Source organism: Talpa occidentalis, unplaced genomic scaffold (genome assembly GCF_014898055.3).
Source record: "Talpa occidentalis isolate TD23 unplaced genomic scaffold, MPIMG_talOcc4v2.1 talOcc4.3, whole genome shotgun sequence".
In the NCBI taxonomy this organism is placed as follows: domain Eukaryota; kingdom Metazoa; phylum Chordata; class Mammalia; order Eulipotyphla; family Talpidae; genus Talpa; species Talpa occidentalis.
The window spans coordinates 137,932,136-137,950,582 of record NW_023603184.1 but is presented as its reverse complement, the minus strand read 5'-3'; the positions used below and the strand labels follow the sequence as shown (position 1 = coordinate 137,950,582).

The following is an 18,447-nucleotide window of genomic DNA, read 5'->3' as shown; positions in this document are numbered from 1 at the left end:
CCCAAACACCTGGGAGGCACTGGGAAGAGCGCAAGGCAGAAGCAGGGCCAGCTCGGGAGGAAACCACTAACGTGGCGCAGAGGGATCCCGGTCCAGGATACTCAACGCCTCCCGGGGCTGTGACCCGCACAGAACCTTTCAGGGCCCCCCGTCTCCCAAGGACTGAATGTTTGAATGGGATCTTCGACCAAAGCGAGGCCACCAGGTGGCAGTGCCACTCCTGCCGGGTCGACAGAGCCTGCAGCGTGAGAGACTGACCGGTAGGTGGCAGCACATGGACAAATGGCCACACGACGCGCTGGTTGCCTAGCAACTGTGACGCAAAGGGTTCCATTGGCCCCTACCTCCAGGCTTCCCAGGTTATTTCTGGCAAAACAGACTGTTGCACAAGGAGTGGCCTCAGGAATCCCACAACTGCCTCTCTTTTAAACCAAGAGCATCTAAAATGGTCCAGGAACCCCAAATGTGGCACCACTGGGACCTCTGGGCAAACAGGTTACTTACTGTCCTTGCTCCTCAGAATGCCAGCTATCCGAGAAAGAAGACTAACGTTTTCCATTCCCTGTAGCCCCACAGCCGATGCGGGCTCTGATGTCCCTGCAGCTAAAGCAGAGCAGCCTCTCCCCTTTCCTTTTGCCCCCCTCCCCCTCCTAAGCAGAGGCTGGGTATGTGACCTTGAGCCAGACCTTGAGCCCCCAGCTTCTCAGTTGTATATGAGGGGGCTGAAGGGGGGGTGATGATAAGGTCCAGCTGTGACATTCTGTGGTCCTGGCTTTCTCCCTTTCCCTCAAGGACTCTGTCCTTACTGGTTTTGATGACCCTGAAAACAAAATTCTTCCAATTCCAGAAGGATAAGTATGACCTGAGAAACCAGAGATGAAACCAAGAAAGTGAGGCAGACACAAGACAAGGAGTGTGGTTATAATGAGCTCAAAGCCTGTGCCAGTCTGGTCTGTGAAAGGTCAGCGCCCGGGTGGAGTCGGGGCTGCTCTGGCCGTGGCATCAGTGGGGGTTCCAGGCACATCTCTGGGTTGTGAGGAGCCCGCTGGCCCTGGGGCTGGGCGCGAGTGGGGCCCAGGTGTCGATCACTAAAGTGTCAGGGTCTGAGGGGCACGTGTTCCAGAATCACACGGGCATGTGCAGCTCATTGTACTCATCCCGGCCGTCCTCGTCAAAGTTTGGCTCAGCATCTTCCGAGTCCAACTGCAGATGGAGCAGAAGGTTGGGAGAGGCAGGGGCGTGGACTCAGCCCCTTCTGCTCCTCCCCGCACCCAGACTTCGCTAGCTTCACTGTCTGCAGGGACCACGACCCCAGGTTCAAGCACAAAATCTTCAGGTCCCCTAGACTCTTGGCACCTCCTCAAATAGAAATGACAGCCAGACTACAGAGGGAGGACTGTCCTGGAGCCACTCTGAACTCCTGCAGTACCTGCATTTTGGGTAGATGACTTGCAAAAACAAAATGCCTTTCTCTAACTGACAAAAACAGGGCTCAGGATGGACTCTGACCCCACCCCAGGCCCACCCATCCCTTGCCCTGTACTTGTGTGCAAGGCACAGCTGTCTGCGGCCGCCCTGCGCTTACCTCACATCAAACCATTGTACCAAGTGCTTTATCTGGATTAGTCCTATACGGTAGATTATGAGCCCCATTCTACTCACGAAAATAAGATTTCAGAAGGTTAGGTGACTTGCCTACGTTTACACATCTGCAGGAGGCAAAGCCCAGACTGGAACCCAGCACCAGCGTCCTGATACTGCTCCAAGCACCCCCCCTTACCGCCTGCAGCTCCCTCTCCTGGAAGAGCCGGGGCAGGAGGCAACGCCTCAGAGGCACCGTGAGCAGCAGCAGGAAAGGAAAGGCAAGCGAGGCCGCCGTGGATTTAACCACCCAGAGCAGAGCGATGCAGCCCAGCTGGATGCAGGTGAACAGGTGCATCCGCCACGTCTTCACCTGGGGAATGGGCATCAGGTATCACCAAACAGTGCCCAGACTGCCTCCGTCCACATATCTGGGGACTCTGCTCCCCGGGTCCCAACTCTACCATCATTACCGTCCATCCATTTACAGCCCAGGAATCCCTCCAACCCCTCCCCATCTCGCTATCACCCCCACTCCATGCTTCCTGTCCCTACCTTGGTCACATAGGGCTGTTCGGGATGATGCTTTGCTGGCATGAGGATGAGCAGCAGGCGCTGGGACAGCTGGATGCCTGACAGCGAGGTCACCCCCATGTACAGGAAAATCCCAAAGAGCACAGCCAGGGGGATCCGGCGCAGCACAGCCCCCATGACGATGGACAGACCTGGAGGAGGTGACACAGACCCACCTGACCCCTCCAACAGCCCCCAGGAGGACGGATGGGCCTGGTGGGGACAGGACGTGAGCCATCTGCCTGCTCCACTGAGGGGCATCCAAGTGAACACGAAGATGGAGGCCGGAGCGGCAGGGAAGGGCTTGGGAAGACAGGGTTCACGGAATGGCAAGAAGCAGGTCTGCGCTCAGAGCAGACCCTAGATGCCATTTAGAGATTCAGAAAGGGCCTGCTCAAGCCTGGGATACAGTGGCTTAAGGTCCCGGGGCCCAGAAGGCACATCTGGGGGAGAGGGCAAGGCCTGGCCCAGTGGCCGCTCTCACCCACGAGGCTGGCGATGAGGACTCCGGTCACCCGCTGCTCCCGCACCTCCTGGATCTGAGGCTTGTCCCCGGGAGCAATGGCGGTGCGCATCACGGTCAGCGCGTTCACGTGGGTGACGGAGCGGACGGTAGCGGCTGTGAGCCAGGGCAACCCAAACAGTCCACAGAGCCCCCCCAGAGAGCCGATGAGAAGCAGGTCCAAGTGGAAGCCGGAGCCTTTGAGCAGCCTCCGGGCCTTCTGGCTGACGATGAGCCTGCAGGCAGAGGATGAGGGCCGTGCAGGGGGAGGCGGCACGGCAGGGCCAGGTAGTGAGGGAGGCTCATGCAGAGAAGCACCCTCCCCGGGGCCTGCCAGCTTCCTTTCCCAAGTTCCCAAATTGAAGTTCTCACATTTAAGCAAAACGGAGCCAAATCCTCACACTGTGAATATTTAAACCACCACAAAAGCCAGATGTCAGATCTCACTATGTTGTGGTTTAACCAAAATGAGATACATGTGAGCAGCTCTGGATGAGAGAATATTCTGCCAGAGTGATCTGGAGACTGTCAAGTGCCACCCTGCCAGTGGTGGTGGCAGCAGACCCGCATCACGTCAAGGCACCCTAGGAAAAGCGGGCCTCGGGCCCACGCGCCTCCCCCTTGCTGCCAAGCCCACTGCCCTCCACTCCCCCCCACCTCTTGCCCCAGACCCCATCCCAGCCCTCTCACGCAGTGATCTGTGTCTCCATGAAGATCAGGATGAGGACCAGGAGGGCAGGGACAGCAGCTGCCACCATCATCCAGGGGGGGAAGGGACGGGCACTGCCCAGGGGCGGGATGAACCACGTGCGCTTGTCGGGGGAGGTCACTGAGAGCCCCGTGGGCACTGTCAGCTTCTGCACCGCAGGAAGGAAGACAGGGACACAGTCACCCCATCCAAGGAACCCCGCCCGTGAAGGAGCTGCTCCCACCAAACTCTGTGTCCCCAGAGCCAGGGTTTCAGGGAATTCGGGTGTGGACAGGTTTGAGAGAACTCAGTTTGCATCTTCCAAAGTCAATGTCCCCTGAAAGGTCCGGCAGAGGGCAGGGAATGATCCACCTTCTCCCAGACCCCAGAGATGTGACCTAGTGCAGGGACACTGGTCATTTTACCCCCAGCCCCAACCTGCTCCCCCAGGAGTCTCGACCAAGGGTGAGTCAGCTGGACTGAATGGCTGCCTGTGGCACCCGCAGCTGCCCCTTCGCTGGGATAGCTGGTTCCAGCCTGATCTCCACCTCGGGGCAAGAGCACATGTTGTGCCCTCCCTTCTCAGGCCCCGGGTGAGAGTGTGCTACGGAGGGGGCTGGGGCTCACTCACCTGTGTGTAGGTGTCCGTAATGGAGTAATCCACCAGGACCATGACCAGAATGGAGATAGGGATGCCGAAATCACCGATGATGCGGCGAGCCTGGGGGGACGGAGGCCCAGGAGGCAGGGAGCAGGTGGAATGAGGATTAGGAAACTAACAGGACGCTTATTACAGGAACTATCTTGGACCCAAGTCCCCAGACCTGTCCCTTTAAGCCCCTGGGCGCCAACCTACCCATGCCAGGAGGGTATTCCTCTCCTGGCTAAACGCGGAGGCTTCTGACAAGGGTGGGGCTGCAGAGACTCAGCTTAGGCCCAGGGAAGGAGGCAGCCCTCCTCTGGAGTGGAGCCTGGCTGTGACCAAGGAACTGAGGGGAACCCGGGGGCACCCCAGACCCCATGCCCGGCAGCCACAAACCTTGCCACCCAGGAAGCGACTATTCCTGAACTTGCGTAAGAAGAAGGCGATAAGGAAGGTCCCCAGCATTAGGATGAGGGACAGCAGAGCCGTGTTGGGCTGGTTCCTGGGGCCTGGAGGCCCCTCTGTAGGGGGCAGGGCACTCCCATTCAGGTCCAGCCCAACCTCCAACACCCCCTCAGGGGGGTAGAATGGCAGCAGTGGGTGCTCCATGAATACCTGTGTGGGTTACAAGGGGTCCCTATTGCTCACCTGGGCAGGAGACCCTGACACGACTACCATCAGGACACCTGTCAGGCAGAGGGCTGGCCCCTTGCGCACCTGAGCAGGCAAGAGCACAGAACCTCCTGCGACATCTCACACACGCACGCCTTCCCATAAAAGGGGACCGGCCACACCCGGCCTGCAGTGCTGACCGCTCCTGCTCCATCACATACCTGTGCAGGTGAATCCTGGGGCCTCACCTGCCTGGCCAGGCTTAACTCTTGCCCTTCAGCTCAGACCTAGGGTATCCCTGGGCTCAGGGCCACCCTCTGCACAGCCCCCTCCTTGTCACTTCTGTCCCCAATGTTCCGCACTGCCCCTCCCCTGCTCTCCTCCCCAGGGCCCCCCATCTACACCCACCCCCAAGACCTCTCTGGAACTCCACCTTGTAGAGCTTATGGAAGGTCTCGTAGATGAAAATAAGCGAGATGAGGAAGGCAAAGATCTCCTGGGTGAAAGGCGAGATATAGCGGACCAGGAAGCTGCCTTCCGCGGCCACCAGGGCAATAACGAAGACCACCAGCCAGAGGCCAACCCACACCCGGCCAGTGAGGTACTCCAGGTCCTGGGCTCGACAGAACTAGAGGCAGAGGGAGAGCTGATTACCCACATGTCTGCCCTGGCACTGGGGCCTCACGGGTGGGCGGGGATGAAGTCCAAGGGGAAGAAGTGGGCGGCGGCAGGAAGCCATCGCTTGGTTGGAGAGGTGGAGGCAGGGGTGGGACAGGTGGTCCCTAGGGAGGGTAGAGCAGGGCTGTCACCTTGAAGAAGGCTTCTTCGAAGACTAACAATGGCCCAGAGAAGCCAACCACCAGCAGCGGCTGAGCCCCCAGCAAAGAGAAGACGACGCCAAGCACAGCCGTGGACACGATCAGCTCAGAGACGCCCATCAGGCCTTCGGTCTTCTCCCCTGGGGCAGGCAGGGGTCAGCGAGATGGGCCTGGCCTGGCTCCTCCCTCTTGCCCTCTCTTTTTTTTTGTTTTTGTGGGACCCTCGCCGGTGGCCGGGGATCGAACTGGCGCTGCAGAGGCTGCGGGCAGCCTCGCAACCCAGCGCTCAACCACTGAGCCATCAGGGGAGGCTCCCTCCTGCCCCTCTTCCACATCTAACTTAGCCTGATCTAGGAACCCAACAAGAACGCAGCAACCCCCAGAGCAACAGCTGGGGCCTCCTCACAACCAGACCCTCAAGGCAACCCCTGGGAACCTCTCACCACGCAGGTCATTAAGATGGTGACAGTGGAGCTTGGCCCCTTTCACCAGTCAGCCCCTAAGGGCTGACACCCTGACCCAGAACTCTGGTAACACTGGGCTGCCTGCAGCACCCCCACCTCACCTAGCAGGCCCCCAAAGGTGATGGCAGGGCTGAGGGCAGCAAAGTAGATGAAGAGCACGGCTGCCACGCACTGGGAATGCAGGGCGTCCCGCAGGTCACTGGGGTAGTGCGGGTACCGGCGCTTCACATCCCGGACAAGCCCCCCAAAAACTGAGCCAGTCCGCAGCAGGGGGTCATCTTCTGGGGTCACTTCAGAGCCCCCCAACTCCATAGACAGCTCTGGGGGAACAAAAGGCTGCTGGAACACAGACCGCCCCCTCCTTCCCGGAGGCTTGGGGTCACCCTCTCCAGCCTGGGCCCCGGTACAGGGTGCAGACACCTGGGGTCAGATGGGGGTGGGGGCTTGGAGCTGGGAGTGTGTGGGGGTGCGTGCAGGGGCTGTTCAGACCTTTCCCCGGGGCCACGTAGCCTCCCTGGGCGGTCATCTCCACTTTGGTCTGCTCGCGCTCCCGCCGCTTTCTAAGCAGCTCGCGCTGGAAGGCGGCCACGGAGCGCAGCAGGTCCCGGCCCTCCACCTCCGACGGCGGGATCACGATGCTGCCGTCCAGGAACTCGCTGATGGCGCTCAGGAGGTCCTGCCGGTCGTCTGCCTGGTAGGCGGCCTCATGGAACAGCTGGGGGAAGGAGAGGCAGGGCTCGGGAGGTGGCAGGCTATTACGAGGCCAAAGGCGGGGGTGGCAGCCACAGGCCCAGGCCAGTGCTCAAAATATTGACACATCCCTGCTGGCCGACCGGCAGCCACAGCGCCAAACCCCCACCCGAGCGCCCTCTATTCTCCTGGGAGCCTCCGGACTTTCCCACGAGGCAACAACTAAAAGGGTAACGCCTGTTCTGGCCAGACCGCCAGGCCTTTCTGACTGGAGGCTGCCCACGCAGACAGGCGGGTGACCCTTTCCAGCATCATCCTGGTCAGAAGACGCTCCTGCGCGCACCCGGAAGTCGCGGCAAAAACCAACCTACGCAGCCCTCCCCTTCCAGCCTCACGTCAGGCCCCAAACTTGAGGCCCCTGACCCACTCACCCTCCCATAGCCCCAGCCAGGCCTCTCCTTCCTTCCTCCAGCCACACCCGCCTCCACCACCATGCCAGAGCGGCCTCTGCCCTCCCTCCGTGCCGCCAGCGCCCCTGCCCTCGCAGCCACCGCTCTGGGCCGAGAGAGGGACGGGAGCAGGCCCAGAGAGCCCAGCCCGGGGCTGCAGGACCCACCTTGTCAGACATGAGGGTGGCGATGGAGCGCCCGAGCTCATGATAGTCGGTGCTGGTGTGGCTGGGCCCCAGCATCACGAAGAGGAAGCGGACCGGCACCGGGACCTCGAGCACCGACTCCAGGAGCACAGCTTCGTTCAGTCGCACAAAGGCCGCCGCCGGCTGCTCCAGGAACGGCACGCAGCCTGGGGAAGAGCAAGGCACAGGGCCCTGGGCCAAGGGGACAGTCGAGGCAGGGGCTGGAGGGCTGTCTGGGGCCATGGGTGCAGCTAAGTAGGCTGTGCACCGCCTAGAGAAACCCTCGCCTGCTGAAGCCCTAAGCTCTGGGGTATTTCCAGTCATAATTTACCAACAGGTGGAAGTTAAGGACCTCGGGGAAGGACCTCGGGGAAGGGGCACTTTTTGCTCATTCTCACCGAGGTGCTACCTGGACGAGCAGCAGTCCAAGATAACTGAAAACTCCATGGGTCTTTTAGGAAGGAAGTATTGGGGGCAGAAAGGTTGTGAGCAGACAGGTAGAGGGCTGGTGGGGGATTAAAGAGCCCCCAACAAGCAGATCCCCGAGGAAGCAGGCAGGCCCTGCAGCCCCCACCTCCAGCAGCACCCCACTCTTACCCACAAGCACAACAGTAGCCTCAGCATCTTCAGGAATCTTCTCCAGCAGCTTCAGGCTTTTCCCCCGGTGACCGTCTCCCCCAGGCATGTGGAGGGGCTTCTGAGGACGCAGAACTGGAATAGGGCTGGGACCCAGACCGAAGGCCATGGCAGACCCTCCCGCCCTTGCTCCAGCCACGGACTCTGCCCTCAGCCTCTAGATCTGGGCCACGCGTTCTGCCTCCCAGCCGGCGTGGAGGCTGCACACCAGCACGGGGCGGCAACCTGGACTCCGGCTCCAAGGCCCGCACTACCACCTCAGGCTCCCCATGTTGTTTCCAGGGTCTGCACTCCTCCCACGCAAACCGCCTACCTCGTGCGTGTCTCCCTCCTACAGACCCCCACGTGTCTGCGGTGACGCTCAGTGACCCACTCGCTGAAACACTCAGCGGCCTCCATTGGCAGTAGGCGCCCTCGCCGTCCCCAGCCAGGGTCAGAGCAGGGGGACTGACCTCCTTGGCATCGGGGTCATGAGGCCAGAGTGGGGCTGGCTCCCCCAGGTCATCTGTCATGGTAGGCACTGCACCGTCAGGGCCGTGGCTGGAGGTGGGATGATGGTTCCCCAGGACTGAGTTCACGCTGGAGCTGGATGGGTTCCGGGGAAAGAAGCCACTGTCCTTGTCATCGTTGGGGTGGCTGTGGGAAGGGCAGCGGGGGACAGAGGGGTGAGGAGGAGAAGCCTTTTGCGGACTGAAGACATAAGAAGTGAGAAATGGAGGGTCGGAGAATTCATCCCTCTGCCTCCATGTAAGAAATAACTTTGTAACGGTTAACTCCATCCAAAGATGAGATATGAGCTCCCTGCCACTTACGGTATTCAAGCAGAGGCTGGTCAGCCTCTCAAGAGAGTCTGTGCTCCCTGAGGGCAAACAGGCCAGAAGCCCCCACCCGGGCGCCCCACCCTGGCACCTGTGTTTCAGTAGCAGGGTGCGCAGGACACTGGCCCTGTCCTCTGGCCGGATCTGGTCGGACACAATCATGGTCTCCACCACAAGATGTGCAATGCCTGGCAGCGTGGTCTGTTCCAGGTCCAGAAGGGCAGCTCCTGGAGCACAGTTAAGGCAGGGGACACAGTCCTGTCAACTAGAAAAAAACACTCCCCAGGGTGCCTTGCTCCCCAAAGGTGCTGGGTGAGCAAAGCACCCAATGCATCCAGGCGATGCACTGGGTGACCCAGCCCAGGCAGCGGGCTCCGTGTCCCCAGGGGGCACCAGACATTGCCTGGGCCCAGGACAGCAGGGCCAATGCCCGAGGATCGGGCAGCCTGGCGCAGGCTGAGCCCTGCAGCTGTGAGGAGGGCGTGCAGCCAGGACCAGGCTCCAGGGTCCCTACCGTGGGCGATGGTCCTCCTGAGCTCCAGGAGGCTGCGGAAGGAGAGCGAGGCCACGTGGGGCTTCCCCCAGCGCTCGGTCTCTTCCTCCACGTCCTCCTCAAACTTGATCCAGCGCGCCGTCTCCCGCCAGTGGGGCTCCTGGCTGCGGTCCAGCATCAGCTCGTTCAGCTCCACAAACACCTGGGATGGTGCCAAAGGTGAGGGCCCGGGGGCCGGCAGGTGGGACTGGCCCTCTTGGGACAGGACAACAGGCAAGGTTGGGAGGAGAGGCGAGAGGAAGCTCTGGGCCCATCCTGGGGTCCTGTACCTCGTGAGGCCTCCGGTCCATCTTCTTCTTCTTCTTCTTCCTGCGCAGGATGGGGGCCAGACCGCTGGGGCTGCCCCTCCCACCCTGCGTCCGAGACGGCTTCTTCACCAAATGCCGCCGCATGCCAGGGTTATCCTCCAGCCGGTGACCTGGGGGGAGGTGGGCTTGGCAGTCATAGGCATCCAGCTTGGGGCCTTGGGGTCAAAGCCAGCCCTCCAGCCCCCTGCGCTACCCAGGCAGCCTACTTGATGGGCACTCTGCCAACAGCACTGTCTGGTCCACTGTGGCCATTACACAGATAAGGAGACTGAGGCCCAGAGAGGGGTAGTGAGGGCTCCTGGCCAAGCCACAGTAAAAAGGCAGACCCCAGCAAGGTCCACAGCCCCAGCGGCACCCAACCCCGTCGCGGCCACGGTCCCTCACGCCTCATGACAGTAACTAACATCAAGTGGCCAGGCCCCGAGCCTCCAGCACCGCCCCTGCCCCCCACAGGGACACAGGGGCAGAGCTTCTCCCCCATCCTCCCGGCCTGCCTCTCCCAAGCCAGCAGCTGGGGAAGGCCAGCTGCCCGGTTACTCACAAGCTGGTCCCCCTGCCATGGGGCTCAGCCAGCCCCTGGAGGACTCCCCTGGGTCACAGTCCTCAAGGTCTAGCACAAACATCTCTATGTCTTCTGAGACCAGCGAGTCACCAGGGCTGAGGGCTGGAGTCCTCCCAGGACCCTGGACCTCAGCATCCTCCAGCCCAGGGCTCAGCGCCCCACCGGGCTCGATGACCTCCAGCCAGCTCATCGTCGCCCCAGGGGCGGAAGGTCTCAGCCCCTGCTCCGTCCCAAAGCCCCGGCGCTCCTAGGAGCTGGGAGCCTGGGCAGCAGTGGTCTTGGTCCGCGCAGCGCTCGAAGAGGCCGGGCCTCCAACCCGGGCTCCCCACGTCCCAGGCCTGCTCCCAGCTGCTTCCAGCCCCCACTCTGGGTCTGTAAATACGCCCTTCTCCTGACCCGCCCCCCATCCCGCCACCACCTCCGCTGCTCTGCCATCGGATTGTTCCTGTCCCTGTCCTCAGGCCCTGGCAACTTTCCATGACGTACTGCGCTCAAAGCCCTCCCCGCACCCCCACCCCCACCCACACACTGTGGTTCCAAGGGGGAGCAGGGAGGGGTCAGCGATGCCCCTGGCCTGGGCACAGAGCCCCATGGGTGATGACAGGTGGCACAGAAACCAGGGCACTGATAAGATGGAAGGAATGTGCCGAGGTCGCAGCCAGGCGCGGGCCAGGGTGGCGGGACAGGAGCGAGGGCCCAGCACGCCGGGAGGAGCTCTGGCTGAGGGCACCCCCTGGAAGGGCGCGAAATGAGCCAGGGGTTAAAGAGTGTGCCCCGAACTCCCCCGATGGGGTAGGGGAACATAGTGATGTCCCAAATGTCACTCCTCGAGGAAGAGGTGTCCCGAAGGGAAGGCTCAGCTGGGTGAGGGGGTGAGCTCCTGTCACTGGCCACGTGCAGCAGACGGGACCCCATGGAGGGGACTCGCACCGGTGGGGGAGGGCAGAGCCTCTCCAAGGCCCCTCGAGGCTGGGACACAGTTGGGGCTTCCCAGGGCCTCACTCACTCTTCATGTCGTCCAGGTCTGCGGAGCCCAGCATCTGTGCTTCTGCCTCGTCCGTGGGTACCTGCTGCTCGGGGCCCCAGGGCTGCCCAGGGCGCTGCCTGGGCACAGCCGCTCCCGAAGGTCATAGCTGGCCGATGGGCTCCAGGGCCGGCTCTTGTCCCCGGCGAGACGGGAGATCCGGGCGCGGGGGCTGGGGGAGCTGGGAGGCGACAGTGAGCCCTGGACTTGGCGGGCAGTCACGGGGAGGTAGGCCCGGCTAGGGGTTCCCTTGCCGGCCCCCAGCTGGGAGACGGTGTGGAGTACACGCCTGGGCACCAGACGCGGGCCCCTCCCGGGCGGGAAGGGAGCTCACCTGCACCTTCCTGCCCCATCACACTGGAGCCTCCTCCCGCTCCAGCCTCCTCTGCTTATCCCACCCTCTCTTCACCCTGACACCTCTCTCCTGGAGGGCTCCCCGGGGCGCTGCCCTTTTCCCTCTGTCCCCCCGGGGGGGTCTCTCCTGCTTGTCAGCCATGCGGACAGGAAGGGTGTGCCCCCTGCCCCCCAGCGGCTCCTCCTCTGCTCTGGGGTGAGAGCTGGGGACACGCCCCCGCTTCCAGCCAGGGGCCAGTACCTGACGGAGTGCTGGGGACTCTTGTCGGCAGCGCGGGGCCCCACGGGGGGCAGGGCCTTGGCGCAGGCAGCCCTCCTGGCGAGGTGGGGACTGTCATCCTCGTCGCTTCCAATGGAGAACTGTGGACAAACCAAACGCCTCCTGGGCCCCTGCCCAGACTCAGCCCCAAACTACCCCCTCCGTCTCACCCAGGCCCCTTCTCCCGGCCTCCAGCACCCTCCCAGAGCAGCCGGCCCCTCTTGGGGCAGACCCCCTACCTTTGCCTTCGGTGGGGACCCCGAGGGGGGGGGCTCTGCGGGCTCGGCCTCGGATTCTCCTTCCTCGTCCTCCCCCTCTTCCTCCTCCTCCTCCGCAGCTCCCCCTTCCTCCTGGATAGGCGGGGTCCCCTCCGAGGGGGGAGCAGAGGTTTTCTCCTTCTTTCTCTTCCTCCTGGCTTGCCGGGCAGAGGCGGGGGGCAGCCGACGCAGCTTGTGGGGTGGAGGCAGGCGTGCGGAGAGCGGGTGGTGGGTGTGGTGGGATGTGTGCCGGTGAACTGCAGGAGCAGGAGAGCTGGTTGGGGTCCCCAGAAGAGACGGGCGCCCACACCTACCCGCCCAGGAGCACACACCTTATGCTACTCAAGCCCTCACATAAGAGCACCCTAGTCCTTCCTCTGGAGCCAGGCTCCCCCCAACACCTGGCAGAGTACGGGGTGGGAGTCATGGAGAGGGGAGATCACGAAGTGGGGTGGGGAGACGGGACACAGCAAGGAAGGGAGAGGTGGAGCCAGGAGGGCTGAGGCAGGGACCTGAGACCAGCCCAGGGCCAGAGCTGTGGCACAGCCTTGGCAAGAGGACCCCGGGGCCCAGCTCCCTCCATCCCCCCTGCACTGGGGCCCGCTCCCGGGCAGGCGGACAGCGATGGGTGAGGGAGGCAGGATGACCCAACACGGCATGGTGGCCCCGCACAGCTTCCCGCACAGCATCCAGCACAAGATGGCACCGGTGACCACGGCAGTGTGGGGCACAGTGATGGTGGCAATGAAGGTGATGGTGGTGAGGGCGGCCGCTCTAGGGGTCCCCAAACTACCCACACTCAAAGTCCCGCTCGCTGTAGCTGCGGCTGGGCTTCTCGGGGTCCCAGGCCGGGGGCTTGCTGATGAGGTCCCCAAACCTGCTCACAGCCAAGGTCTTGCCCAAGTCATCGTCCTCCTCCACGTCTGGACTCAGAGGGGGCTCCTCCAAGGGCACCCGGACCTGCAGGCCCAGACAGCCTCCCCTAAGCACCCGAGACCCCTGAGGGCCCCACAGCCACCCCAACTCCAAGTCCTGTGCGAGAGCGGGCGAGCAGCGGGCTCCTCAACGGCCCCCTCTCCCCGCGGGGCGGGGGTCAGCAGCCCAGGCGCCCGGGGCTGGGGAGCAGAGGGCAGCGGAGCTGGAAATGCCAAAAGGCCCTCGCGTTCCCCACGCCCCCAGCCCAGCTGCATCCTGGCTCTGGGGGTCCCGCGGTCGGCCAGAGGACACCCCTCTCGTCCTTGGGGTCCCTCCCCCTCCTGCGCCCCCACCTCCACGCGTCAGTCACCTGGGGTAGGGGGGAGGCGCCCCCGGGCGGCGGGATCACGCCGTTGGCCATGGCCGGGGAGGCGGCCGGGCAGGCTCACCGAGGGGCCCGGGGCCCGGGCGCGGAGAAGGGGGCGCTGCTGCGGGCGCCAAGCGGGGATCCCTGGGGGAGGAAGGCGGGGTCAGAGCCTCGCGCGGCCGCCCCCTCCTCCCCGGAGCCGACCCGCCGCCCGAGCGCGAGTCCGCGGCCCGCCACGCCCGGGACGCCCCGGCCCGCCCCGCCCTGCGGTACCTCGGGGCGCGGGAGCGTGCGGGGCCGGGCCCGGCCGCCGCGCCCCATCCCCTCCCGCGCCTGCTCTGCAGCCGGAGGCCGGGGGCCGCGCACCGCGCACCGCGCACCGAGCCGGCCGGGCGGACGCAGGCGCCCGAGCCCGCAGCCCGCGGCTCCACCTCCTCGCGCGCGGCTCCGCAGCTCGGCCGCCGCCGCCGGGCCGCACAATGGAGCGGCGGGCGGTGACTCACCCCGCCCCGGCCCGCCGGCCCCCGCGCGCCGGCCCCCGCGGCACCCCACCTGCCCGCCGCCCCTCTCCGCGCGTCCCACGCGGCGCCGGGGCGCACGGCCCCGCCTTCCCACAATCCCCGGGATTATTCGCTCCCCCGCCGCGCCTCGCGGGAGTCCCGGAGGCGGCACCTCCCCGCCCGCCCCGGCCCGGCGCCTCCAGCCCTGGGAACCCGGCGCGCAGACCCAGGGGCGCAGCCCCTCCGCCCGCCGCGTCACAATATAGCCCGGGAGGCCGGGCTTCTGCCCCCGGGCACCACCCCGCATTTGACCTTGGCACATCACCTCCTCTCCCGCGTCTGCCTTCTGCATCTGGGGGGGAAGGGGGCTAGAAATGGGAGCGCTCCGGGGTCCCACCCAGCTCTGAGATTGTGTGACTCAGTTTCCACATCCCCGCTCTTGCCTCCCCGCCCCCCAACTCTCTCTCTCTCTCCCTCTCTCCCTCTTTCAGGTCCTATCTCCTTCCCCAAGGGCAACAGCCTTTGGAAGGAACTACTGGATCCCAATTTGACCCTTTGGGGTCTCCCCAAAACTGGGCACCTCACACAAAGGCAAGGCCCGTTGAGCGACATCTGCCAAAATCACTACCCCGAATCTTAAGAAAAACCTAAGCGGCTGTGGGGGACGCCTGGGGGTGGAACTGCTGCAGGAGAAGGTGGAACCAGCCCGGGCAGGCTGTGGGAAGAGATCTCCCCCGTGCCGTGGGCATGCTAGGCACCCTCGCGCACCCCTGCCCTTATCTGGATCTCAGCTCAACCCAAAAGGAGATTTTCTACTTTCAGTGCTACACAAGGGAGCCAGGGAGGGCAGCCCACCTTTGCTTTGCACCAACAGCCCCATGCTAGGCACCCCTAGCCCCCCCCCAACACACGCGCGCACACACACACACACACACACACGCACGCTCAGCCTTGGTACCACTGTAGCGCGTGACCTGCCTTGGTCATTGGTCACAGCTGGGAAGCAGGCTCGTTGCTATGTTGCAAGTGGAGCCACAGCCATTTAAGGACTGTAGCTCCCTCACCAAAATAGAGGTGTTTGGCCTTCCTTCCCCGAAACACATGTGCTTGAGAGGGTGAGACAAGAGCTGGAGTCAGCTGTGTGTAAGGCGAGCATGTGAACTGTGCCCCAAAATGCAGGATAGGAAACCTCTCTGCTGTGGGTGAATTGTGCCCACCCCCCCACACACACACACACCCAATCCACAAGTTCAAGTCCTAACCCCCAGGACCTCCCGATGTGCCCTTATTTGGAAATAGTACAGTTACAGATGTGAAGATGAGGGCCTTCTGGGATAGGGTGGGCTCCTTTTCCAGCGCGACTGATGTTCTTATGAAAGAGGAAACTTGGACACAGACATGCACTCTAGGAGAACACCGTGAGAAGAAGGTTGGAGTCAGGCTGCGCCAGCCAAGAACCGACCAGCAGCTGAGCCAGACACCTGGAGCAGAGCCTTCCCTGGAACCTGCAGAGGGGATGGGCCCTGCCTGCAGCTTGGCCTCAGCTCCAGGCCCTGTCTCCTAGCCTGTGAAGTTAGACAACAGCTCCTTTAATACCCAGACAGCCTTTGGAGAGTCTTGCCAACCTGGGACCCCATGAACTGGACCCTGGACACTGATCCATGATCGTCCTCTGTAATTGCCCCTCCCTAGGCAGCACACTGCAAAGGTGCTCCTCTTCCTGGGGCCCTCAGTCTCCCATCCGCCTCCCAGCTGGGCACTCCCCACACCACCCACTATTAGCAGCTTTGGTCCCTTGAGAGCCCCTTCCTCTTGGCCCTAGTACTCAGGACAGTGGAGTTAAATCTCCCTGAAAGGGTGTTTGGATATCTCCTTCCAGGATGGGGGTGGAGATGCTGACAGTCACTACTAGTTTCATACCAGCTCATCCTGTTAGGTGTCCATGTATGTTTTTATCCTTCTGTTGCATCCTGGAGGTGTTTCCATTATGTCCTACTGCCCCCCATAATTGTCAAGCCCTATAAAGTGTTCCTGATGGGAGGTCTTCATTCCTGTCACAAAAGACAGCCAGTATGTGTGTGAGAGAGAGAGAATGTGTATGTGGTTGCCCTATCAGCTCCCAGCTCTGAGCCTATAGATGCTCAGATGGGGACAAGAAAGATAACAGCAAAGACAGAAAGAAGCTCAGAGCACCTCCTGCACTTTCTCCACACCCCAGTCTGACTTGAACAAACCCCAGTCTGCAAACCAAGGCCCCAGGGTGCTGGGCTGACACGTGTAGCACCACCAAGGAAGCAGGAATCACTCCACCCACCTGCAAATGTACAGACACAAACACACTGTGCCTGGGTCCCTCATGAGTGAGTCAGGAGTCCTCTGGGGTGGGTTCTTCTCATGGTCATTCTCAGGAGTCACTATCTTGGGGCCAAACATGGGAACTAGATGCATGTAATAGATATTTTTCATCTGTGGCCACCCACAGCTTTGAAACCCTTGTCTACATTTCAGTCATTTCCCATGACTCCTGTCTATCCCAGGTAGAAGCCAAGTGCCTAGACTCCCTTGCAGCTAGAGTACAGACACATGACCTGGATTCCACCAGTCAGACTCAGCCAAAGCAAGACCTGAATTCACATGTGATCCATGCACACGAGGCACTTCTCCTCTGTGTGCATGGGAGTGAGGCATGTGTTCTTCTAAGTGGCAGTAGTGGAGGCTTTGGTACCCCATGATATTAGTGTTTCTGGTGATGTAGCCAATAATTCCCAGCTCTCTATTCCTCCCCACAAGACCAACTAATAGTCATTATTTTTTTTCAGCTTCACTGAGCTGTACCAATATCAGTTGCTGGGAGGGAGCATGAAAGATGGACTCATTAACCAGTCTGGGGAGCCCCAGGCTCTCCATTTACTATGTCATTCCCCACCTTTAATTGCAATTAACAAAATGATAACTTCATCACATCCTTAAATTTAGGAAGTGCTTTCCAGCTTACAAGCCACTTTGATATTCATATTCTCATGAGCTCTGAGGTAGAGCATCTTAATCCCATTTGACAGGTGAGAAAAATGAGGCTCAGAAAGTTTAATGTTTAAGAGTCATAGGCAGCATGGCCAAGAATTGAAATCAATTCAATTCTGGCTTCATGTCTAATGACTATCCCCATATACCAGTTTCCTTGCCCCTAACCACCCTAATTCCATACCCTTCTGCAAATGTTAAACCTTCCAGACAAGAATACAGACTGAAATATACTGCTACCTTCCCAGACTAATTATTTAAGGAGACAACATCTCTGCTTAACCTCCATATTGGAGGTTAAGCATGAGACATCAGGAGCCAAGCGACCTGAGTTCACCCAGCTGTGCCACTAGATCACTGTGTGACCTTGAGCAAGTTATTTATCTTCCATGAGCCTCAGATTCTCCATCTGTAAAACAGCAATACTAAAGAATTGCTGAGAGAATGAAATAAATGAGTCCATCCATGTGACACACCGGGAACAGTGCCTGGCACATAGTGTTAATAAACGTGAACTGGTTTCACGACTAGCACACGTCAAAGATATACAAGCACCAGAAGCCCTTGGGCAACTTCCCATATGAAAATGATAAAATGTACATACATGAAGTGGAAATTGACTTGCCTTTACAAGGGCAGTGAGTCTTCCAGTCACACTGAACATATCAACCATGCAAATTCAGAGAGCACAGATCTGGAAGGGCTTTTCCCTCTACCAGACACTCCTTAGCCAATGGACCAGTCTTTGCATTTGTAATGCTAACCCAGCAGACTGAAGAGGGAGGGGGTCAGGTAGCCTCAGATTGTTACTTAAACTGGCCAGGAATTTACCTTTGCAAGAGAGTCCCCTCCCTGCTCTCCAGAGCAGCACAACGGGCAAATTGCTGTTGAATGGTCACAGAGTGAGGACAACTTTATTTTCATAAGAGATAGGTAACATGGCATTGAGAAGCCCAGACTCCTTCTTTATATAGAGATTCTATAAAAAAAAAAAAATATCAGTTCAGTGCTTGACTCAAAAGAGGTCCTCAATAAATGTCACCCATCTTATTTCCTGTTGATGCTACTCTGCAGTGGCTTAACCCATCATAATGCATGGGTCCCTCAGAAAACCTGGACTCAGCTTTGAGGACAGCACCGCCAGCCTCTAAGACTCTCCCAGCCCTGCAGAGCCCACCTCTCAGCTAGGATGACATTTTGGCACATGAATCATGTCCTTTTGCTCTGCAACCCCAACCCCACCAGAGCAGGTAGCACGCTTTGCAGGGAGTGGGCAGGACAGAAAGCCTGCAAGTCCTTCTGCCTGTAGTCTCAGGAAACCTAGGGCAGTTTATGGAGGAGGGAAAAGCAGGGTAGCAACAATACTGTCAGCGGAAAGCTGGGAATTGAGAGGAGCAGACTCTCCAGTCAGCAAAGCAGGAGTTTCCCCCAAAATGTGGGGTGGGGGTGGGGAAAGACGTCAGTGAGGACTGCCAACCCCATGGCATGCAGGTTTGAACTAAAAGGTCCGTTTGAAAATGTTGGAACTGCACGTGTCATGCATACCCCAGCGTGCAAGCTGAGACCCACACATCAGTCCACACTCCACACCAGGTGTTGGGCAGACATTGGCGTGCAAAACTCACAGGGTCACTGCCTTGGGCAACTTATAGGCAGCGAACAGGCTAA

The 18,447-nt window shown here is 60.8% G+C and overlaps 1 protein-coding gene across 1 annotated transcript; it reads right to left on the bottom strand.

Moving 5' to 3' along the window:
• Positions 1-904: 904 nt before the first annotated feature.
• On the bottom strand, positions 905-13,345 carry SLC4A3 (solute carrier family 4 member 3). Its single transcript, XM_037524127.2, is given in 23 exon segments — positions 905-1,203; positions 1,781-1,954; positions 2,137-2,306; positions 2,639-2,892; positions 3,347-3,513; positions 3,976-4,065; positions 4,384-4,602; positions 5,033-5,227; positions 5,409-5,557; positions 5,983-6,201; positions 6,371-6,596; positions 7,188-7,372; positions 7,803-7,902; positions 8,294-8,477; positions 8,751-8,886; positions 9,174-9,354; positions 9,482-9,630; positions 11,089-11,166; positions 11,169-11,287; positions 11,702-11,820; positions 11,959-12,233; positions 12,774-12,936; positions 13,262-13,345. Coding segments are annotated over 23 exon segments (3,681 nt in total). The 5' UTR covers positions 13,313-13,345; the 3' UTR covers positions 905-1,125.
• Positions 13,346-18,447: the final 5,102 nt, after the last annotated feature.